Raw genomic sequence first — 24,434 nt, 5'->3', positions numbered from 1 at the left:
TTACAAAATCCAAAACACGTACAAAATCCAAAACACTTACAAAATCCAAAACACATGCAAAATCCAAAACACTTGCAAAATCCAAAACACTTGCAAACTCCAAAACACATGCAAACTCCAAAACACTTACAAAATCCAAAACACATGCAAAATCCAAAACACATGCAAACTCCAAAACACATGCAAAATCCAAAACACATGCAAACTCCAAAACACGTACAAAATCCAAAACACTTACAAAATCCAAAACACAAGGCACAGGTGGCTTTCCTCCAGGAGACCCACCTGAGTCAATCAGAACATGATAAATTGAGAAGAGAAGGTTTTAAAAACGTATTTTCGTCTTCATACAAGGGAGGACATAGGAGAGGAGTTGCTATACTTATAATTAATTATGAACATATATCAGAACTACAGGATGGGGAGGGAAGGTTTGTAAAAATTACGGGTAAAATTGAAGGTCAGGAAATGACGTTTATGAATGTGCATATTCCTCCGGGAAGTAACTGGACAATATACAAACAAATATTTGATTTAATGGTGAATTCACAAGGTCTGGTAATCTGTGGAGGGGATTTCAATATTAGATTGAACCCTAAACTAGATGTGTCTGGAGCATCTATTAGCTCAAATGCTCTTACAAAAAAATTTAATCAATTCATGGAGGAATTGGGGATAATTGATGTTTGGAGAGAGTTACATCCTAAAAGTAGGGACTATACCCACTACTCCTGTCCCCATAGGACTTATTCTAGAATAGATTACTTCTTTATGTTCAGTAGTGATTGTACTAGAGTAAAGGAATGTAAAATTAAAACGATAGATCTTTCAGATCATAGCCCCATTTCATTGTCTTTGAGTTTAGAGAAGAAAGCCAGGAAGGTGCTGTGGAAATTGAATTCAACTATATTAAACGATCCCATATTAAAACAAAAGCTAAGAGAAGAAATAAAAGATTTTCTTGAATTAAACGATACGGGGGAAGTGTCGCAAATCATATTATGGGACACCCTAAAGGCAGTAATGAGAGGAAAAATAATTTCAATGACCTCCCATCTGAAAAAGATAAAGATGCAAAAATTAGTTAACCTTCAGGTAAAGTTAAAACAACTACAACGGGAAGATGGATATAAAGGTAATTTTGAGATAAAAAAAGAAATTTAAAAAATACAGGTTGAAATCGATGAAATTTATACGCAGGAAACTCAAAAGAAATTATTTTTTAAAGCAGAAATATTATGAGATAGGAAGCAAATCCTCTAAAGTCTTAGCTTATAAACTGCGTAAACAGAGACTGGAAAGTACAATTCTTAAAATAAAAAACCCACAAACAAAGATAATTGAAAATCAATTAGAGAAAATTCAAGAGAGCTTTGAGTTGTTCTATAAAGAACTGTATACTCAACCACAAACAACGGATGAAATAAAAATTGATAATTTTTTGAACAAATTAAAATTACCAACTTTAACAAATCTCCAAAATGAAAGTTTACTCCAACCAATAACAACCAAAGAACTTCACCTGGCAATATCCAAATTAAAAGTAGGCAAGAGTCCGGGTTCGGATGGGTACACTGCAGAGTGGTATAAAAACCTTAAAGAGGACTTGCTCCCTATTTTATCGAAAACATTCAATTCGATTATGCAAAAGGGTAAATTACCCCCTTCATGGAAGGAAGCAGTTATTTCCATCATTCCCAAAGAGGGTAAAGATAGGACAGAATGTAGCAGTTATCGTCCGATTAGTGTATTAAATTTGGATTATAAACTATTTACAGCAATTCTGGCACGGAGATTAGAAAAAATTTTACCTGACATTATAGACCTGGACCAGTGTGGTTTCATTCAACAAAGGCAAACAGTGGACAACATAAGGCGTTCCCTACATGTTATGGAACAAATAAATAGAGATAGGGTCCAGGCAGTGTTGGTGGGACTGGACGCTGAGAAAGCCTTTGACTCAGTCAGATGGCTTTTTCTTTATAAGGTACTGAAGACTTTCGGTTTCCATAATAAATTCATTTTAATAATACAATCCCTTTACGATAAACCGAGGGCTCGTGTGAAAGTCAATGGAGATTTATCTGAATCTTTTACTCTAGAAAGAGGGACCAGGCAGGGTTGTCCAATCTCACCACTTTTATTTGCACTTTATATTGAGCCTCTTGGTCAGTTTATAAGAAACAATACCAAAATTAAAGGTATTGTAGCTGCTGGTGAAGAACAAAAAGTTGCAATGTTTGCAGATGATGTCTTGGTCTTTCTGAGGGAACCTGAAGAATCATTTGAGGAGTTGATGTCTTCTCTATCTATCTTTGGAGAACTGTCTGGTTATAAATTAAACCTAAACAAAACACAGGTAATGACACTAAATTATACAGCATCTAAAACTCTACGAGGTAATTATAATATAAATTGGGAAGCTGAAACACTTAAATACTTAGGAATAACTCTAACTAAGAATATTTCTAATCTATCACAAGTAAATTATGGTCCCTTGTCACAGGCCATAAAATTTGATTTAGATAGGTGGAATCTGGTGCCTTTCTTAAATTTAAATTCAAGGATATTAGCAGTGAAAATGAACGTACTCCCAAGACTCCTCTATTTACTTAGAACTTTGCCGGTTGAAGTAAGTCAAACACAGTTCGGGGAATGGGACAAATGGATTGCGCGTTTTATTTGGCATGGGAAAAAACCAAGAATTAAATTTAGATCGTTACAGTTAAGCAAGGCAAAAGGGGGGGCAAGGCTCCCATGTTTACAATACTACTATTACGCATCTCAGGTTATCCCCCTGCTGCAATGGTGTAACCCTAATTTGACAGCTAAGTGGAAATCCATAGAATTTAATAGAACCCCTAAATTTCAACTACAAGCCTCAATTGCGGATAAAAAATTGGCAGACTGTTTAGAAGATAAAGGACCATGGATAAGTCACACTCTAAAAATATGGAATAAAGTGATTAAAATATGTGGTAGTGAACAAATACTAAAAGTATTTAGATGGTGTGCTTATGACACAGATTATAAACCAAATGAAAGTGATAACAGATTCCAGTCCTGGATAGAGAGTGGGCTAACAACATTCCATTCCTTCACACATAAAGGGACACTACAGAGTTTCCAGTCTTTACAAATAAGAAATGGCTTAAGACAAGTAGATTTCTTCAGGTTTCTTCAAATGAGGGATTATTATTTACAAGCATTGCAATATCCCAAACCCAAATACGGTTGAGTCTGAAATTTTTAAAATAGTTAAATTAGCATATGATAGTTCTTTGAGAAAGGCAATCTCCAAACTATATGATGTGCTTCTTCAAGCAAGGAAGGACACTACTCAAAATGTTAAGATTAAATGGGAATTGGAATCGGGGATGGGTATAACAAATGAGAACTGGGAGAGGATTTGTAATTTTCATTGGTACTCAACAAGTTCTTTATCTTGGAGACACCACTGTTGGAAGAACATTATTAGATTTTTTAAAACCCCTCATCAAATTAAATATAAAAATGGGACAGCGGAATGCTGGAGAAGATGTGGATCAGAAGAAGCACATCATTATCATATTTTTTGGGACTGCCCCAACTTAAAAAATTACTGGCTGGGAATTCACAAAACTCTGTGCGAGGTTTTTAAGATAAAATTTGACATCAATTTTGTAAATTTGTACTTGGGTTTGGTCGCTGGCTCGGTCCGGGGAGAGGATACAAAACTTTTACAAGCGCTATTAGCGGCCAGCAAAAAATCAATAAACCAGAAAGTGGTTAAATCCAACTCCGCCAACACTTGAGGATTGGTTTAATGTGGTCTTCGAAATATTTAAAATGGAAAAACTGACATTCTTTTTAAAAATTCGAAAAGACAAATTTTACAAAATATGGAATAAATGGATTAGCTTTGTGTCCCCCACCCGCCCTGAATTTAGATAAGACCGGCCCTGAATTGGTGTATCTCCCATGTATCGTACAATGTTAGGTTGGCCCTCAACTTCATAATAGGTACCTAATGTAGTCTTTGTAAATAAGGTAAACATGCTGCATTATGTAACACACTGTCAAACCACCGAGTTTATTTTATTTTTATTTATTGTTATTTATTTCTTTTTTGTTGGTGTTATTTGGTTGTAAAACAAAAGGACTAAGAAAGAGGTGTTTTCTTTTTTTGTTGTTGTTTCTTTGTTTGCTTGTCTGTTTTTGTTTTGTTTGATTGAATGGTGTCGATGCACCTTACTGTGATAATTTTTTTTTCCTTTTTCTTCAATAAAAATATAATTTAAAAAAAAAAATCCAAAACACGTACAAAATCCAAAACACAACGGAAATGCTCCAGGACGCTAGGGGCAGTATTGAGCTTTTGTTACCTAGTAACTACACAAGCCAGGAAGTACCAATGACCGGATTTGGGCTGTATCGCAATTCAGGATTGGGACAGCCTTCGTCGCCTGGCTGTGACGTAATCGGCCTTCAAATGCGGCCTCCGGAGGATGCAGCCGACGTTTTGGGACACAGCTAGGGTCTGCAGCCTTAAAGGCCGCATTTGAAGGCCGATTACGTCACAGCGACGTGACGAAGGCTGTCCCAATTCAAAGGCTGCTCGAAATGCGGGCGTCAAATGCGTCCTTCATTTCCCTGAATTTTAAGGATGGGTCGGTGTAGTCTTCATGGCCCAACATATCCCATACTTCATAGCGCGGCGGCGGTGTGGATAATTTTGCCGAAAAACACAGTGGAAGCGGGGCGGCCAAAGAACAAACTTTCAGAAGTAAGTACTGAATATTATGTCACTTATTTATGTGCAAATGTTTAATAATGAAGAACATTAAAACATTACTGTTGGCCACATGGCAGGAAAGTTATGTGACATTAGTGATGTTTGTACTAACTTGGTTTTAAAGCCTTTACTTTAAAATATACGCCGTTCAATAGATGACTTTAATCTTACAGAGAATGTGATGATTTTATGGATAATTAAAGTCAGTCATAAATCCACAAACACAACAAGCTGAAAGTCAGTGATGCTGCTCGGTTTGCAGTCCTGAATATCACAGCACAAGCAGGATTCACTGCACCGTTAATGTTAGCTATGTTATATTGCCGCCTCTGTTCAGTGTTGTCGAGCTAAACGGACTTTAACGTGTGTTTGAACGAGCTGACGGTTCACTCGTTAAGCTGAAAGAAAGATGCTTTAATCACAGGAGTCACACATGTGTCCACTGTACCATGTGGGAACTCTTCTTGTTTAGCACTCGTAATAACACAAACACTAAATCCTCCTTCTCTTGTGCTGTTTTGTAGCAGTGTGTACACCTGAGACTGTCACCTGTCTGTCTGTCCTGCACTCTCTCTCTGTTTCTTTCTCTCTGATTGTGGAATAAAAGTATGAACATGTATTTATAAGTTACACTTGTGTTTGAATCCTGCAGCTTATCACACATTTGATTTCCATGTGTGACAACTGCAAGTGTCCAGAGTGAGGACAGACTGAGGGACCCACTGCTGCACATCATCTGTGAGGCTTTGCACCCCTGATGATCCACCAGGACAAACTCAGCAGTGTGTGAGGAAGAGGAGGAGGAAGAGCCAGCAGCAGCTGACAGATGGAGAGAATAGACAGACTGTTCCCTGTTTGTGAAGGACTGCTAGAAAAGTTTTAAATAACTAATTGTCCTGAATCAGTCTTATTAGGTAATGTTCAAATAATGTTATCATCCCAGTGTTTTCAGTGTGGGAGAAAGTACTCAAGGCCTTCAAGTTACACACTATGAAAGGCAGCAACAAGTTTAATATTCAGAAACCTAAAGTATGTATCAGCAGCAGAATGGAGCTAAAAATAAATGTTTGTTTCAGTTCTATGAAGCTTTGAGTATTTTGGATTAGTAGCACTGCTGTGTTTGTTGTATCATATTGCTGTAATTGTTTATATGCTTTATATATTCTGAGGTAAGTTGATCTATAGTGTTACATCATATTCTATAAGGATGTTATGTGTTTGTATACTTTCTGCCCAGTTTGACCCATTTAGCAGAAGTCAGCCTGTTTAAGGCTCTGATATCTATTCTGTGTGACTTACAGCAGTTATGACATGGTCTGATTTTCTCACCCAATAAAGGAATATTCAATATATCAGTCTACTCTTCATTTTATCAGAAACAGTTATCACAGCTCGTACATTTTCTTTTTATAAATATATGTAAGCATTGAGCCAAATTTAGTAATGCCAACATACTGAAGGAACAACATTTGTCTCTTATATATGATACACCTATATATACACTGTCAAAGATACTTGTCTTTGAGTGAAGATTTAAGGTGATAGGACTTATAAATAACTGCAACTTGAATCTGTACTGAGGCTCAGTATTTGACACAGAGTTCATGTTCATTGTCCATATTATATTTACATTACCAAAGTGATATGACTTTAGTCTCATGAAAAACATTAGCTAATTGTTATTTACTAGCTAATCTTAAAATGACCGTTCAGTACAGAAATGAAGACCAAAAATCATGTTTTTACAGTCCTGTGGTCTCAGCCTCAGATACTTATCAAATCACACAAAGCTCTTGTAGAAACAAACAAACAAATGAACAAAATATGTTCTCCTTCATTTCTGTGGAACAAAGTTGTATGACACGTTTCCAGCGGTTAGTATCATGGTTGCTAGGCAACCTGGGCAGCTCGACGGAGACTAGACCGTCTCATTTGCAAATCGAGCTCAACACTGCCCCTAGCGTCCTGGAGCACTTCCGTTGTGTTTTGGATTTTGTAAGTGTTTTGGATTTTGTAAGTGTTTTGGAGTTTGTAAGTGTTTTGGAGTTTGCATGTGTTTTGGAGTTTGTAAGTGTTTTGGAGTTTGCATGTGTTTTGGAGTTTGCATGTGTTTTGGATTTTGCATGTGTTTTGGATTTTGTACGTGTTTTGGATTTTGCATGTGTTTTGGATTTTGTACGTGTTTTGGATTTTGCATGTGTTTTGGATTTTGTAAGTGTTTTGGAGTTTGCATGTGTTTTGGATTTTGTACGTGTTTTGGATTTTGTACGTGTTTTGGATTTAGGGGCCACTGTACATTCGAGTTCAGGATTAAATAAACATTTGATTCCCGCCTCTGTGAAGCATGTCTGTAGGTTGCATTTCTAGTGTGTCCGTCACGATTGCTTCGTTGTCAGGCTTGTCCTAAATACAAAGGTACAATCCCTTATCTGCAGTTTTAAAATGAAATTAAAGCAAAGAGTTTTTAATTTCACCACTTCCTGATTAAGGAGACCTTTTAATCAGCAGCTATAAAACCCACAGCCTATGGCTTTTTAGGATAAACGAAACCTACTAAAGAAAAAAAGTACAATTGAGTTCTCTTTGTAAATGCAGCTGGCTGATTCTCTCTGGCTTTGTGTGTCTGTCTTGCCAGGAGCTGGTGGTGAAGACATTAATAGTAGCTGAGCCCCACGTGCTGCACGCCTACCGCATGTGTCGCCCTGGCCAGCCACCGGGGAGTGACAGCGTCTGCTTCGAGGTCCTGGGCTTCGACATTATCCTGGACCGCAAACTCAAACCCTGGCTATTGGAGGTATAATTCTGAATATTTACAGTATATGTACAGCATGCATGTGTGTGTAAAGCTGGTTAAATTGGATAAGTGTGTTTCTCTCAAAAACTGCATTTTCTAGAATATTTTTTGGAGGCGTAATTTCACGAGATAATTTGAGATATTTAATTTCTAGACTACTATTACTATTTTTCTATATACTGTTAGTATGTCGTGCTAAGCTACTATTTGTGTGTGCTTTTTTAATAACATTTTCAACAAATAGTGAAGGTACACTTGTATTCTGTCTTCTGTGATTTCTAACGTTTCTGTAAAGTCTCACCTGTCTGCGCTGCTACTGAAGTGACAGCGGCTCCAGACTGATGTAATGTGGTATAAGCAGGAGACAGGGAGACGTTACCGCACACTGACAGAAAGAATAAACACACACTGATTTTTGCCCACACGCTCTGGTCCCCACACACAAACACCCGCACGGTCTGAAGTACGTGTTTACGCGCCTCCGAACACACAGAGACACTCCCGTAAAATGAAAGGAACTCACACAACCGCAGCCGTGCATGCTTGATTACACGCATGCGTGCATTCATGCACACTCATAGATGCCTACAGAAATGCATGAATATACAGCAGCCTATAAGACGCCCCACCCCATACCCCCCTGCAGGCTTTAAAATATAGGCCAGAATGGTTGACTAGTAATTCTTCAAGTGTCAGTCTCTCGAGTGTCAGGCATGCAGGAGATTGAGTCAAATTCAGATTCCACTCCAGGATTTCTATCTCACTGCTCTGATGTCAGCAAGTGAGTTAAAGTGTGACCTAAATCCTTTAACCCAAAGTGGCTGCACCTCCACCCCCATCCCACAAATTGACTCGAGGATGGGGAAATGCCTTGGGGATAATTGTTTGGGGTTTTTTTCCCCCCATCATGCCAACCCAAAATAAAATTTTTAGGGTATTTTTTCTGCGATTTTGGAGAAACAAAGTGACATTTGATAGTTGGTTGGTATTTTCAGGCGCTGGCATTTTCTGTCATCTTGGAATTAGGGTGCTATTATTACCCTACGTGACATTTCTTGTGTAGCTGAGCAGTTGTAGTATAAGACAAAAGGATGTACAAAAGAGAGCAAGAGGATGGTGTTCCTTTTGACTGCTGGTGCACCGTGACAGCATTTGTGAGCATTTTGTGTGTGTGTGTGTGTGTGTGCGTGTGTGTGTGTGTGCGTGCGTGCGTATGAGACATAGCAAACAGCCGTGAATGCAGTTGTTCCACTCCAGCAGTAATGATCCCCCCTGTGCTACTAGCAGCTCTCTATAAGTCTCATCAATTAACATCCCACGCACACACACAAACACACAACCCTGCTTCTCTTTCACGCAACATTTACAGCAACAATAATTTATTTCCCAAAATTCAACTGATTAGTCAGGGGATAGTTGCAAGCAAAGAGACCCCCTCTCAAATCCTCACTGCGTACACTGTCAAGCTTGAAAATAACTTTATTACCACTTTTTAGCCCGTCGACGTTCGTTCCTATTCAGCAGGGACGCAACAAGCAGGCGGGCCCATAGGCTGGTTTCCACAAACGGTACCCTATGGCAAGCCCTCAGGTCTAAATTTAATTTTTCAGCAGATCGCTTTGCAACATTTTGTGGTAAACTGAATCTATTTCAGCCCATTTCACCATTTGTTTTAACTTTCTGTTTTCTTCCTGCCCTCGAGTCGATACGAAACAGTAAAAATTAAACTGAACCACAATCTAGGTCTTACAGGTTTGTTCTGGATTTGTGGACTCCCACCACTCAGGCTTCCTTGTTGGTGTCACTGTGAATTACACGTGCCATGCTTCGTTGGGGCTTTACCCAGACTGCTGTTCTGACACTGTCCTCTCTTGCTCTTTTAAATGTCAGAGTTGGTTGTCGGACATTCAAACTCACAACCAGGAAATGAAAGTTCAGCCTGCGTAGACTCAAAAGCCAGTTGGATACGTGAAAGCTAGATGGTATCATATACAAGAAACTGTCAGATCATATTATCCCTGTTCTTTACATTTGTGTTTTTGTCAGCTGTTTCTGAGAGCGTGTGGGAGGATGGAGAGGGAAGAAGAAAAAAGGTCGCGTTTCACATCCTCCAATTATACCTTCAGAAAGCAGACACGAGGGTTTTTTCAGTGGGGCAACGTGATATTCAAAATAAGGCAACTCCAAACTCCTGTGTTAGAGGATGCATTTGCCTCTTTGTTGCAACTCCCCGCAAAAAAAGGGAAAAAAACCCTCTGTGATACAGTACCCTATCTCTTTGTAAGTGGACACAAGCACAAAGAGATATCATTGGAAATATACTGATAACAAACACAGAGGAATAAAGAGGGATACTCCACAGACCAGCAGACACCTGCTAAGTAGCTTGTCACACCGGTGAGTACAGAAAAGGCAAGGGGTGATGAGTCTCAAACCAAGGCCAGCCATCAAAAAAAGCACATTGTGCTCAAAGCAAAAAGAGAAAGGGGAGATGGGAAGCTAAAAACGAGAGCGAGGGAGAGAGACAGGCTTTTGTGCGATCCTTATCTTAATTCAGCAGAGTTTTCAACACAAGTTTTACCTCCTATTGACATTCAAAACATCAGCACTACATAGGCACACACACATACACACACTTGCTCAAATGGCGTAACCCGAGACATTCACTTTCATTAAACCAGCCCAGACAGCATCTGTGTTTCGTATAGGAAAGGCGTTTCATTGAGCCGTGATCTTTGCTTCATGCAGGCGCACACTCAAGTGCGTACACACACACTCACTTGCATATCCAAGCACACATTCAAACACGCCGCTCTGCCTAGACTGTAGTTTCTATCGTCAAGGCCAAGGCTTTTGCTTTTAGCGGTTCATTGAGTGTTTTCTTTCTCTTTTAAAATCAAAAAAACCAAGAAAAAAAAACAAACAAAAACTAAGCAAACCAGGAGAAGAATAAAAATCACTGCACGTGTATTCTGTTTAGCTCATTAATTGCCTCGTGGCACAAGCTCATGAATTCTGTAAGCACGTAGTGGTGTTATCAGATGGCACTATACAGGTCAAAAGGAACTTTCAAAAAATCCAGCGTCAGGTGTAAGGAGTGCATTTACTTGTTGGCGAAATGCAGCAGTGGGACAATATTATGCCCCCTCGACCCTGCAGCCTCTTTAGGGCCCGTGGTCTGTAAGCTGGCATGACAAATAGTTTCAAATTTACAGAGAAAAATATAAAAATGGGAGAGGACAAGACGTATACACACACACACACACAAAACTATTGCCTTAAATCTTCCACCCCTGAAACAGAATCTGACAAAGAGCGCAATTTAGCGTTCTCACGAGGTCCTGATGGGTATCCGTGGACCCCAGCACAAGGACCAGTGAACTGAGGCCCAGCCTCATTACAGGCTCTGGCTCACTTCATTTTTTTAAGCTGTTTCCCCACATGCAGCATAAAAAAGCTCCAGCTGGTCAACTCTAAATAAGAAGAAACAAGTGTTTGTAGTGAGCCTGAATAATTAGAAACCTCCCCGGTCCCCGCGAAGCTGTCTCTCTAGTGCCGGGCTCCAGGCAGCTTAGAGGCTGGTCGGCCTGCTTGTTAGGGCTACAGTCAGCATGTGACGGTGTGTCTCTTTATGTGTGTGTGTGTGTAGAAGTGAATGTAAGTTAGCGTGTCTAAATTTGATTTGCGCTGTGTGAATGTGTGCAGTGTTTGGTTCTGTACACGTGTTCGGCTGGACGTTAAACACACAGCGTGAGAGATACAGCCGAGGATGTGTCTGCGATTTTGTGTAAATCTTTCTACTCCCTGTCCGCGTGTGTGTCTGTGCGCGCGCGTGTGTGTGTGTCTGGATGAATGGTCTTTGCCCCTCTGGGAATAGTCCTCTGTAGTGTGTGCTACGCTACCCTCATCTGCTTACCGACTCCAGCCCGTAGTCTTGCCTTTTATTCAGTGAGGTTGGCAGGTTTAACTCTTCTGAAACACACACGGGCCTTTTCAGGAACAGAGAAGGAAGAAGTTGGGCGACTTTCACTGCGTTTTATGTGTCATTGTGTCATATTAGTATAGCGTTGCACAAAGGCAGCTTGATTATTGATGGCAACAATTTAAGTACCATCCCCTCATCCATCTCTTGTGCTCTTTCTTCATGTCCTGTCCCCCTTTTTAGGACCGCCGTGCAAAATGATTGGCAGCTAATGAGGCGGGCGTGGTTAGGCAAACTGTGGCACGGGTTTGCTTGTCACGGGCTGTTTGTGTGTTTGTATGTGTGACTGGCCATTACAAAAACAGACCAACAGACTGCAGCTGGGCTGCTTCCCCAAGGGTGGCGATTTTTCACCCTTCCCCTCACCCCTTCCTGCAACTTGCCCCTCTTTGTGTGCTTTGTGTCTCCGATTGTTTCAAGATGAGTTTTGGTTTGTCCGTCCAGCCCATCAGAGCCAACATAATCCAGACTTCCTTTTTCTTTGGAGTGTTTGTGGGAAGTAATCTGCATTGGCAACTGTAAACAGATGCACAGAGACAAACACATCGATAGTTTTCACACTTTCCTATTTTCCAACCACATACAGACACCAAATGAGTTGGATCTGAGGAAATACTGCTAATGCCTTGGGTGGTATAAATAGTGGCTCACACTTGTTCAGGTTTCCAGTAGAAATTCCATTTCTTCTGTGGAGAATGAGGTAAAAATGTAATGTTCTTATAGCCTTTCATAGAAGTGTAAAGAGTAGACATGTTTTCCGGGTACTTTTAGAGGATGGATTTAGAGGTTAGCCTGCCTTTCACATATTTCCTGAGGAAATTTCAGAAGTGTTTCCTAACACCTGCTACAGCCGACTCGAACATTATTGTGTATTCAGAGTGATTAAAGAGGAATTTACTTGCTACCTGTGCTCTCCAAATAATTTTCATCCCTTCATGATTGAATTTTCTAGGGTAAATGATAGAGGAGAATACATACAGTTTGATATTCTCAATTATCTTTCTGAGTCTCTTTTGCCCCCTTCCACCTTTCATTCTCCTTTTGTCTTTGATTAATCTTTGGCACTTAGTGGGATTCATTCTTGTTTAAATGTACATGGATATCGTCCTTACTCTCTGAGGGGTTGCCTTTCCACTTGTAAACCCTAGGTGGCAGTAGTGACCTGCGAGCCACTCCCCGGCTTAAAAGAGGTTTATTAAAGAATAATTAGAATGATGTATGGGACTGTCTGTCTCTATCCACATCCATTTTCCCCCAACATGACTATTTCATGGAATAAGTATCAAATTAGGCGCGCACGGGCTTTGTATGTGGGGCAGTTGAAAACATACACCAACTCTTAGTCATTTATCATCAGGCGTGTATGGCAGTGGCAGTGTCAGTGTGTTTGTGTGCGCACGTGTGATTGAGAAGGAAGACGCACGTATATGAGTGACATAGGGAACTGTAGTAGGTACAGCTGGCTCTGTGGCATATTTGAAGGGAAGACATGTTTTCCCTTCATGTTTATGACAGTCACCTCTGGACTTCAGATTATGACTTATGATTTATTTTTGTTTGAAGACTCTTTGGCACTTTGAATTTTGTGTAGGTGCCTTACTAGATCCACTTAAACCTCATTTAACTACCTTGGATTGTATCCCCTGCATCTTTTCCATGTCTTCAAAAAGCAAGGCAGGTCAGCAAAGCTAAATAGTGTCCCACTCACTTCCAGGACCTTTACCAGACTCCACTACAGTGTCCCTGCATCCGAGTGGACCACGTAAAATGCCACAAAAAGAACAAAACGGTGATTGATAAGACGGCTGAAACAAGAGAGCGACTTAACAGGGTGGCTGTCTGTCTGTCTTGCTGTCGCTCTACTACTCATGCTCGGTTTCCCCCTCTCCCTTTCTGCCTCCCTCTCTCATTCCACCATTGTGCAGCAACAAACACTCCATTCTGACAGCGGTTGAACTGTGCCGATACCCTTGAGCGTGCGGGGCAAAATGGGAGGCTTGTCAAAGCAGTGGTTGTTTACACTCTGCCAGGAATAATAAGAGGGGGTCGTTTTTCTGAACCGATTAATCACGAGCAGCCCTTGTACTTGTTTTAGAGAGCATTCCAGACGCAGAATAAATGTCGATGTGGGGTAGCAATTTGTTGTGGAAATAAAGCAGCTGATTGTTGTTGATCCGGTGCCGTTGCTATTTTATGAGGGTCTGTGTGGCGAAGAAGCCACAGGTACAAACTGTTTAACGTCCGCTGCATTTTTAGCAGCGAGCGAGGCGCATCGTCATCACGAGGTTAATGGTTTTATTCATAACTGAAGTGATAACAACAGACAGAGATGGAGCATCAGTTAGCGTCTTATCATAATACGAGTGGAGACTTTATTCTCTGTAGTTGTGCAGAACGACCTATGACCGGGTTAATGGTAATCTCATTGTTAGGCATTTATTGTGCTGTTTGGCTCATATTTGCTTACTGGCTATCCTTGGGCAACACGCTTAGTTCTCAATTATAATGTTATAATGCCGCGATTTTTATTATGTATTAAGTGCCCTGAGATGACTTATGTTATGATTTGATGCTATATCAATAAAAGTGAATTAAATTTACTTGAATGAGATGCTTCAAGGGGCCAAACATCAACAGATCCATGTTCAAACCAGTGGCTGAATGGAATTTTCCACTTGGAAATTACCAGGTATTATCAAATTAAATAAGCCATGTAAAATTTACTGGTTGCATTTCTCCCTGTTTTGTTTGTACTTTAGTGCTCAAAATAAAGATCAGTAGAGGGACTTGCTGTTCACCGAAAATTCAAACCAAATGGATGGTTTAAAAAAAAAAAGTCTCACGAGGCTCCCCAGCAACAGCCTGTATTTCACAGTGGTCTTTATAAACAATGGCAGGTTACTGTTGTTCCTTTTTCTTGAGCCATCTCAATCACACAACTCAAGGTGCTGAAAATAAAAGCCTTATATTTCCCGTCTTTGTTTTTGTTATAACCCTTTCATCTCTGTATGTTTAATTCAGTAATCAGATGGGGATAAAGGGTCCTGTGAAAAAATTAAAGACCGATATGCTTTTTGACCAAGTGATATTTTGGCTACAGCGATGCGTCGCTGAAGCTGAACCGAATCAAAGAATGAGTAAAAAGGAGTTTCTAATCTTTTCATCTGACGTTTTTATTGAATGCATCTTGGAGCAACCAAGGGCTCCTTTAAGACCCTGCCAGAGTCACTTAAGGAAATCAGAGTGGGGGGTTTTGGGAGCCTGCAGGGGTTCATTAGGACCAGACTGGTTCAACTTCCTTTTGCCAGGGAGGAAATAGAGAACACAGAAACATAGAGAGAGAGAGAAAAATGAAGAGAGGTAACGACCGGAGAATGAGGGCTAGCACGGGGAGGGAGCGGGGAAGGGAGGGGAGCGCAGGGTCAGTGGTGACCAGTCAGAAAAACACGGTGAGAGACAGTAAGACAGAAAGAGTGGAAATAGAAACTAGGGAGAAGAGGAGTGCAACTGGCAGCAAGAAGAAGGTGAGAGACAAAACAGCTGAGGGAGAGCAAAGAAAGCCAGCGAGCGCTGCAATGCCAGTCTCTCCTGTGACAGCTTGACACCACGAATCAAACTAAGAAATGAAGACAAGTAACGAGACGAGCGTCACCAGGATCACTGCCAGTCTGGCTCTTACCTATAGGCTACGGCGCTCTAAAGCCACACTATTTTCACTGTGGCTGTCATATTGGCGAGCGCTCGAAATGAACACAGACCTTCTTTTTTTATTTTTTCATTTTTTTTTTTAGTAATGTTTCGCTTTCTTTGATAAGATAACTGCAGGATGAAGTGGAGCTCTGTCCTCCTCGGCACAAAGAGGATTGTATACTTCATTCTTTTGAGCGAAAGAGTTGCATAGGGTCTCTCTGTTCCTGTTTTCCTCTTGGCGCTAGAACACATTCATCACCCCCGTACTGATAAATGGCTGCTGTATACAAAATAATAAAAAAAACACGCACACGCACACTTACAAGGGCACGTCCATACAAACACACTTCATATTTGTGAGGCTTTTGTAGCTCACCTATGATATTTATGGAGTTATTGCATAAACTAGTTAAAGGGATTCAGGTAGTGACAGCCCAGGGAAGGTTATATGCGTATTTACAGACAGCCACAGCTCAGTATAGAGTTTCTGAGGAAATAGCTAGAATAAAAAGCTTCCTCGTATGACAACAGTCACGTTTCTTAGGTCAGTTTGGGTGTAGCTGTTGATCGCTGGAAGGTGCATATTTACATTTTTTCTTCTTTATTTTATTTTCAATAGCTGCCTCGTGATCCTAACGCGCAGTCTTTCAGCAGTTACGGCCTTTTTTTTGGTTACGCACACACACACTCTGGCTCTCTCAGTTCCTGGGAGTCTAGCAGCGGTGTAAATATTATCTTACATCACTGTTCCCGAATCTGCCACACAGCACTGAGCACCTTTATGTCAGGATTAGTAATGGGTAGTTCAGATGTAGGAGAGAGAAGGAGGGATGGAGTTACAGAGAGCTACCCCCACAACCCTTGAGAGGCTTTGCATGCCGTCTGCAAAGGGGCTTTCAAATTTTGGTGCTCGGGAAAACCTTATGGTTCCAAATAGCTTGATGCTGCACGCCAGCCTTTTTTTTCCCCATCCATCTCTTTTACCGTCCTTTACCCCACATCCCTGATTGGTGGGTAGAACGGGATCTGTAATAGACACTAAAACCTGTGATTAGCTCAGTTTTGCTCTGTTACTGAAATCCCGATTTGTGATTGGCTGTTGTCCTGCTTTGATGTGTTCAACTGTATCCAACGGCTTTTTTCCAAAGGAAGACGGGAACTAGAGCAATAGTGTTTCTGATACAAGTACTCACGTTGACTGCAGAATAAGGCTACTGGGAGAGGTTGAATTTCCAGCTAGACGCCCAGACAGTTGGCTGTAATTTTCATTCATAAAAGCAGATAATTTTGACTTCAGGGTACATAAACATGTCAATGAATTGAGAACCCCCCCCCCCCCCCCCCCCCCCCAAATATATTAATAGGAGGGCATTGTCTATTAAGGTGATGTTAACTATTACTTAGAGTTAATGTTCATAACCTCTGATTTTGTTGAACTGATTTATAGCAACAAAGTGACAAAATTCCCTTCGCTACTCAACAAATAAACCCTTATTACAGATCCCATACGATCACATCACCCAGACATTAAAAAGAAAATGGGCGGTCTAAGACTTTTGGACATTGTTAATAAAAGAGCCGACTTATCTCCAAAATCAAGCCGTATCAAACTCGGCCAGCCTTTCGTTGGGCATCTGTTGCATTGTCATTTGAAGTCAGCTCATAGAAAGACACCATTCCACTCACGGTTGCCAGTTCATTCACCCTCCCTCTGCACTTCTCTTCCATTTTTTGCAGCCTTTGTTGTCTCACATAATCTCTTTCTCACTGTGGGAACATAACAAAGAGTAAAAAGAATTGATTTGTTGTGTCAGGTATAATAACTGATATTTGAATACCTTGCACCGGTGCTGGAAATTGTTCCGTTAAGAATGGTACATTGCTCTTGAATTTCTCTCCAGATGATACCTGCTTTTGTACCTCGAATCCGAGGTGGCCCTTTCTGTTTCTTGCTGAGCGGAATCTCTCTGAGCGCTCTTGATTGTCCGTGATGACACTGAGCTGAGCGACGGCAATTCTCTGATGCTCGCAAAGACGTGCGCATCGAGGCGTCAGGCTGTTGCGAGCAATCTTAGGATACAGAGTCAGGAACCAGGGTCAGTTATGGGGTGAGCGATTAACCCACACAATCTGTTTGTATGCATTCACTCTGACGCAAATATGCTCTTCTAAATGCACGAGCATACACTCGTCAGTGCCAGAGTGGATTTATGCCCAGGCAAAGGCTAAGAGTTCCAAAGTGTCCTTCAAAGAGAGAAAAAACCCTCAACTTTCATCTCTTTCTCACTACTTCTCTCCTTGTCGGAATAGATCTTTTTTTTTCTTTTCTCCAAAGATGCTCTAAACTCACTCCTGTAATTGTGTAGCATGCCTGTCTGTTGGACTGATAAGAAAGGAGAAAAAAGTGATATGAAGCAGAACAAGAAGAGAAAAAAATACTGAGCATCCTTTGAATGTGTCTGTTCTCTCTTACCTGACAGATCAATCGAGCTCCGAGCTTTGGGACAGATCAGAAGATTGATTATGATGTGAAGAAAGGTGTGCTGCTCAATGCCCTCAAACTCCTCAACATCAGGTATTGTTTTCCACCCTGTCTTACACATACACACCCATGCAAATAGATACCAACAAATTGCATCTACGGTTCGCAAATCCTGCCTGCGGCTCTTTTGCCCGTCTCTAGTGGCTCCCTGTGGCTTTCACAAAAATAAGTAGATGAATATAAATATGGAAATTAACTATGCTGCTACTGTAAAAATGTGGAGCCTTTACATTGAATTTAAAAAAATTGTTCCTCTCAGCCAGTCGGTCACCTGCTGCCTTCTCCTCTTAGTTTTGCTGGAAATCAGTAGAGGTGTCTGGCATGAATGCACCTAAACACATGAATGGCTAGTCTTGACCCCCCCTTAGCTATGCATGCAAAAAGAAATAAAAATGACAGCAAAACAAAGAATTTAACATGCAAAGATTTGTTTCCTTGCTGCTGGCATGCTCGATCTGAAGCCTATAAGACCGCTATATGTTTCATCAACAAACTTCACAATTGCTCTGTTTAGTTGGTGAAGTTTTGTGCGCAGAGGCACTCGAAGTTTATATCAAGCTTTCCTTTAAAGGGCTTTAAATGCTCAGAATTTCAATCGGTGCTTAGGTTTCTTTTATTTATTTATTTATCTTTTAATTTGACAGCCGAGCAAACTTAAAAATTATTTTGACGCACAGTACAATCCGGCCATTATCTTGTTTTGGTTTCAGACTGATGAGACAGTAGTGACATTAGCGTGAACGCAGCAGGAAGTTGAAGCTTTGGACAAATAAATTGCTGTCTTTCTAAATTTGTGTGTTGGTGTTTCTGTGGTGGATAAAAAGACGGATAATGGCCAAGGTACAAAGCCATGCAATACCATCTACTGTGTGCTTTGTGAACCCTTCAATCAGAGATGCTGGGTGTTTGTGAGTTTCTGAATGTGTCTTTTTTTTAACCTGTGCGCTGATCTGTGGTTCGTATATCTACATACGCTTCCTCTGCTGCTCTTTGTTTTGGTTTGTGGGTGTATTTCATTTTTTTTAAATGCACACTGTTTTTATTTTGGAATGTATTTTTCGTATAGGTAGGGTGCGTGTTTGTGTGTACGTGTGTGTGTTTGTGTTTGCTGGCATGCTTTTCTGTCCCCTGGCTACGGAGAGTCTGTCCTCTGATTGATCATTGTACACCAGACCTCTGGATCTCTGCTCTTTTTTTCCCTCTTTTCTCTGTGTGCTTGTCCTCCTCTTACTGCTCTAAATATAGTCTCAGCTCTGCTAGTCACACACATATATACAAACAAAGTGCATACACACACACACACACACACACACACACACACACTGGATCAATTACATGCAACATCGTATACATCTAATTTGGCCAAGTGAGGTGCGTGGTGCACCGGGCCCACATAAAGACTCGCTCCATCCTCCTGAATGGATTCATGTGGGCCAAACAAATCTCTTCTCAAAGTGATTTGTTACATGGCTGATGTTTAATGTGCTGCCACAGATTAAAAAGGGAGATTTGGTTATTTTATGACAAATAAATCGTAGGACGGCTTGAAAGGCATGAAGCTCTTTCCACTGGACATAGCGCTTATGTTCACGCTACAGTGAATGGGGGGGGGGGGGGAGGCTTCGCTCACTTTTTCCTTGTATAGTAATGACTTTGCTTCCCCCAAAGGGAGGAGCTGGTGCTGTGTAGAGGTAGGCTTGGCTCTTGATTCTGCTCACCACATCAACTGTATCAAATGGGATCAATTCAGACCCGGTCGGGCATGGACATTGATAAACCTCAGTCCCCCAAAAGCACTCAATATCCAATTTAAAGGACCAGCGATTGACTAAAATGAATTGCCCTTTCTCTAGACCGCAGTGGCCCACTTGTTCAGAATTAGCTGTCTGGTCCTGTTCATCCCAGAGTTGTTTGTGTCTCAGCTTCATCTCTGTTTTTGTATTGTTGAGTGTTTTGTGGGGGCTTTTTTTCTGTCTTTTTTTTTTAACCAGCACAATGATGTGATAAGGCAGATATTCAGGTCAGCTAGGGAGGAGGCCCACAAGCTGTCAGGCTTTATTATGACACTTTTAAAAACCCTTTTCCGTTGATTGTGTGTGTGTGTGTTTTTCTCAGTACTGTGTAGTGTTACAAATAACCATTACATGCAAAGCAAAACAAAACTAAACAAAAAAAACTTTGGTGACAGCAAACATGAATAAAAGGTGCAATCAGAATGTTTTTGCTCTTAGTTAGCGCTCTGAAATCTGAACCCTTTCCGTGTATGTAGATGTTAATTGTCTTGCTTTTTGTTGATCCAGGGCGAGTGATAAGAAACGCAACCTAGCCCAGCAGAAGGCAGAGGCTCAGAGACGGCTGTACGGACACGGATCCATGAAGAAACTCTCGGCTGCTTCCTCAGACTGGGAGAAACAACGTCACACGCTGGAGCGACGAAGAGAAGAGCTGGTGAGGACGAGCAGAAAGAAGGAGAAAGCAGGAGGGGAACAGAAATCCATTCATTTAAACCTTTTTTTTAAATTCACAAACACTGGGCTTTATATTCACTCAGTCACACACATTGTCCCACCTGAGACGCAAGTAAAACCACAGATCTCTGAAGCACTGGCTGGTATCAAACTGCAGGGCAGCATCTGTGATGCTAAGCACCTGTACAAGGTGGTGCTCCTTAACTGTGGTCGAGGGAGTTGAGAGCGGTCCTCATTCATTTCCCCACCCGGACATTCAAAACCGGCCTGGGGATTAAAACAATGAGTGCACAGTCTCAAGCGGTGATCATAAGTCATGAGATACTTTTAAGCTTTGCAGGCCACACGAAAATGTGCAGAGAAAGGTGGTTTGGCTTCAGACAGGCTCACATCAGAGATCTGTGACGTGTCATTAGAGACATTTAGTTAACACACCAATCAGCTGGTACATCAATATATTTGATATATAAATTATATGTCTCAGCACCCTACTGTATTATGCACTTGAAACACAAGTCGGAGCTTGAAATGAAAAGCTTAAGCAGAAACTCAGTTTCAATTACTTCTTACTTTGTGTCAGAAGACTCAAAAGTTTTCTGACACAAGCATACCATTTAATTATTTTCTCTTTGAAATGAAGTCGGGGGAGCTTTGCTCATGTATATGGGGAAAAGTGGCAGCTACTAGTACTTTAACGCCTCCCACCCTCTTTGATTAGCCTTTTGATTAGCCATGGCACTAATCAGTGGGAATGAGGAAAGATGGCGGAAAGGCACCTTTTAGAAAAAGGGCATCGCTTCGTTTTCGAGTGCTGTTATGGCTGAAGTGTGAGACCAGGTTTGGTTCTATGAAAGGCACACTTTGCTTAGAGCTAAATGAGATTGCAGTGCTAGTAGGAAAGTGGTCCCCTCCTTTCGTCTTTATGCCAAATTGGCCAACTGAGCTCCACAATTACACCTTTGTAACATACTAATAAAAGAGTAAATGGACTAAATTATGAGTCATTGATGAGTGAGACTCTTTGTACTCGTTTCTTTCTTGCAGGAATTCATTCTGTCTTTGGCTCTAATAGAATATATTGTTTTGCTGGCACTGACTTTCACCTGGAAGAAGTTGTCATTTGTCTCTTTGCTCTTCTCTTATGTTTAGAAAGAGCGGCTGGCACAGGTTCGCAAGCAGATTTCAAGGGAGGAGCATGAAAAGCAACATCTGGGGAACTACAGGTAGGAAAGAGGCAGACCACTGGGGTGAAGAGCCTCTTCCTCCAGGAACACACCCACTGAACTTGTGCCAGTGCTCTTACGTTTATGGGGGTCATCTCGAGAGTGCCAGGCTCTCAGGAAAATAAATAAAGCTGTTGCAGGAAGAACAACCAAAAGCGAATCTATTGTTTGGAGAGAAGAACTGACTGAAAGAATGATGAGAATGAAAGCTGTCCAGTGATATGTAGGAACAAGGATGAAATTGTTATTCCTCTATGCACAGTGTGCACAACTTTTTCACAAAGTTACTTTAGTGTACACCTTTCTTGACAAATGGCAACCGGCTTTTCCCCACACTTTTATTATCTCCCCAAAATCCAGCAGGGACACTGGAAGACATTAAGCATGTCAATTTTTAATAGTCAGCTCACAGATGGAGCAGATTCACCTTACAGCATGACTCAGCAACACAAAGTTCAGATTTGCTGCTTGTCCCTTATAAATTGTTAATGCTCTTTCCCTCCCTCTGTGTGTCTTCCTGCCTTAATCCAATGTGCACACACATACAAACACCCCCCTCGCTTTTCTCTCCCAATATGTTCCTCATTCACCTGCTTACACACAAAAACAAAGACAAACAGTCACACACACACACCCTTCTTGCTGTCTTCCCAACTCTAAGTGACTTCTTGACTCATCACTTGAGTGAGTGGCTGGTGAATGTTGAATGCTGATCCAGGCCTGCATGAAGTGCTGTCACCTCCTTCCTATTTTTCGACAGGCAGTCAGACAGTCAATCAGGCAGGCTGGCGTCTGTCTGGAGCACCCTGGTAAAGACCTCTTAGCATTCAAATAGTGTCCCTGCACAACGCTGAAGTCTGATTAACACAGTGCTTCTCATTAGATGAGTTTGGGTAATGAACTGACTTACATTGTGTTATTAGATGAAACTGTATCAGGTACAGACAAGCCATGACCGTGACACATCCGAGGGAAACCCAGCTGCTATTTGCTCTTCATTTAGGATTCTTTAAAGGGTACAGCTTGTGTTTTATATATACACATATAATATATATAAATATGCATATATATATGCATAGCACAAAGAGGTACGCTTACAGTCGAGAATGCTCATATTGAAATAAAGAATAGAAATAAAAGGTCAGCATATGTAAATTAATGTGAAAAAGAAAGTGTTGTAGACAAAAGGCTTGTAGAACAACTTCCTTTACACAGACCAAACCAAAGTAATGATAGCTGGCCCATCCCTCGGCCTAAACTGTGTGCAACAGGTTAGGCCGAGTGCAACAGCGCAACAGCGCAACAGCAATCCCACCAAATCTACAGCAGAGTTTCTGAAAATCCAGACAACCCGATTGAAATGCTGTGGCAGAACCTGTGCGTAAAACAAAAGCCCACAAACCTCAATCAGCTAAAGCAACATCATAAAGATGAGTGCGCCAAAATTCCTCCACAGCCATGTGAGAGAGTGATAAAGTCATACCCAAAACAATTACTTCAACTTATTGCTGCTAAAGTGGTTCTATGAGCTATTGAATTATGGGGTGCATTTAGGTTTTCACTTGCTTTTTTCACAGGACTCTACAGTAATCCCTGTGAGCAGGACCTCAGACATCAGACTACTCTAAATGCTCATTGTTAGACAGTTTTTTTTTTACTCTTGGCACTGTCGACTTAATGTGAGCGGATAAAGCCCTGTCTGCCTGCTGTTTGTATCTTTTGCTTGCAAGAGGGAGCCAATCAGGAAAAAGTTTCCTACTATGGATGAAGGTGAGAGTGTGAACCACATCCCAGAGTGAACGGGTCCCTTTAAATGTCTGGGAACAGGAAACTTTAAAGAACTGTTGACCAAAACAAATGTTTTTATTTAGTTTCAGATCCATGTAAATGGTCTATGTTAGTTTTTCTTTAACTCCAGTTGAGGACTGAAAGTAAGGCCCAGCAAACGTTTTAGTTAAACAATAGTGAGAGGTCACCCCCACGTAAAACGTCCATTTGCTCAGAGATGGACGCTGCCAAAAAGACTGAGCAGTTAACACCCACCATTAAAGTGCCTCACCTTAAGCTTCTCAGTCGAGTGATTCATGACGCTCTTTAGGATTGAAAAGTTCTGGCTCTTTTCATATGTTATGAATCCATTTTCGTTTATGTGGCCGTTATAAAAAATGTGTCTTGGGAATGAAAAGAACCATTACATGCACCTTAAAGAAAACGTACCCTAGAAACTGAACGGTCGCTGAGAAATCTCACATAAAATAATTTCAAGGGATGGAATTCAAATGGCGGCTTTATCTCAGGTCTCAAAATCAATGTACCTGTTTGCATAATACTGGGTAACGGCTTTGGTCCAATGAAATAGTTCAGCTTTATGTGGCATTACACTGAAATCCACTACACATACGCGTGTATCTGTGACTAGCTCAAAGCCTATTAATCAATATTTAAAAAGATCTGTCCTGTCATTGTGCCATGGTAGAACATTTTCCACTGCTGTGTCCTTGCTGTGACTTCATTCATCTCTATAGTTTTGTCTTTTAATCACAGGTCTGTGCTTGTAGAGTGTTTTCTAACCAACTTGAGGGGAGTTTAGCACTCGATATTGTCTGTGCAGACGCCAGACCATATTCGTGCTTTTGCAATAACTAAGGCCAGTTCTTATCTTGATTAAAACAGTAACCTTGTTTTGACTTAATGGCTAAAGCGATGACATTGGGAGTTTGTAGATGTATTATGAGGGTAACCAGGCAGAGGTTTACGCATTGTTCTAATCCCCTCAGGCCTTGGATAAACACCGAGCACTGTTATTTTAGACTTAAGGGCACAAATGTGAATGTGTGAATGGGCACATTAGCAAAGGCTGCAAAAACAGTGAAGCTCGTGCACATGTCGGTGAGGGTGAGAGCGTGTGGAAAGCTGTTGTATTAATGCACCATGTGAAAAGATTGACTGTTCATGCAGTTT

General features: G+C 41.1%; 1 protein-coding gene and 1 long non-coding RNA gene across 5 annotated transcripts in view; both read left to right on the top strand.

Annotated features, from left to right (window-relative positions):
* Positions 1-24,434, top strand: part of ttll7 (tubulin tyrosine ligase-like family, member 7) — an 86,316-nt gene that overhangs the window by 26,652 nt on the left and 35,230 nt on the right. For all 4 annotated transcript variants that reach the window (XM_019346049.2, XM_019346051.2, XM_025898729.1 and 1 more), the window contains 4 exons: positions 7,410-7,568; positions 17,721-17,815; positions 20,083-20,230; positions 21,400-21,473. In XM_019346049.2, the coding sequence (XP_019201594.1) occupies positions 7,410-7,568; positions 17,721-17,815; positions 20,083-20,230; positions 21,400-21,473 (476 nt within the window). The remainder of the gene's footprint in view (positions 1-7,409; positions 7,569-17,720; positions 17,816-20,082; positions 20,231-21,399; positions 21,474-24,434) is intronic.
* On the top strand, positions 4,624-5,458 carry LOC112842377 (uncharacterized). The gene is made up of 2 exons (XR_003214117.1): positions 4,624-4,765; positions 5,427-5,458. It is a non-coding gene; the product is annotated as an uncharacterized LOC112842377 (long non-coding RNA).

Source organism: Oreochromis niloticus, linkage group LG15, assembly GCF_001858045.2.
Source record: "Oreochromis niloticus isolate F11D_XX linkage group LG15, O_niloticus_UMD_NMBU, whole genome shotgun sequence".
Taxonomy (NCBI): Eukaryota; Metazoa; Chordata; class Actinopteri; order Cichliformes; family Cichlidae; genus Oreochromis; species Oreochromis niloticus.
This window is presented reverse-complemented; position numbering and strand designations above follow the sequence as displayed.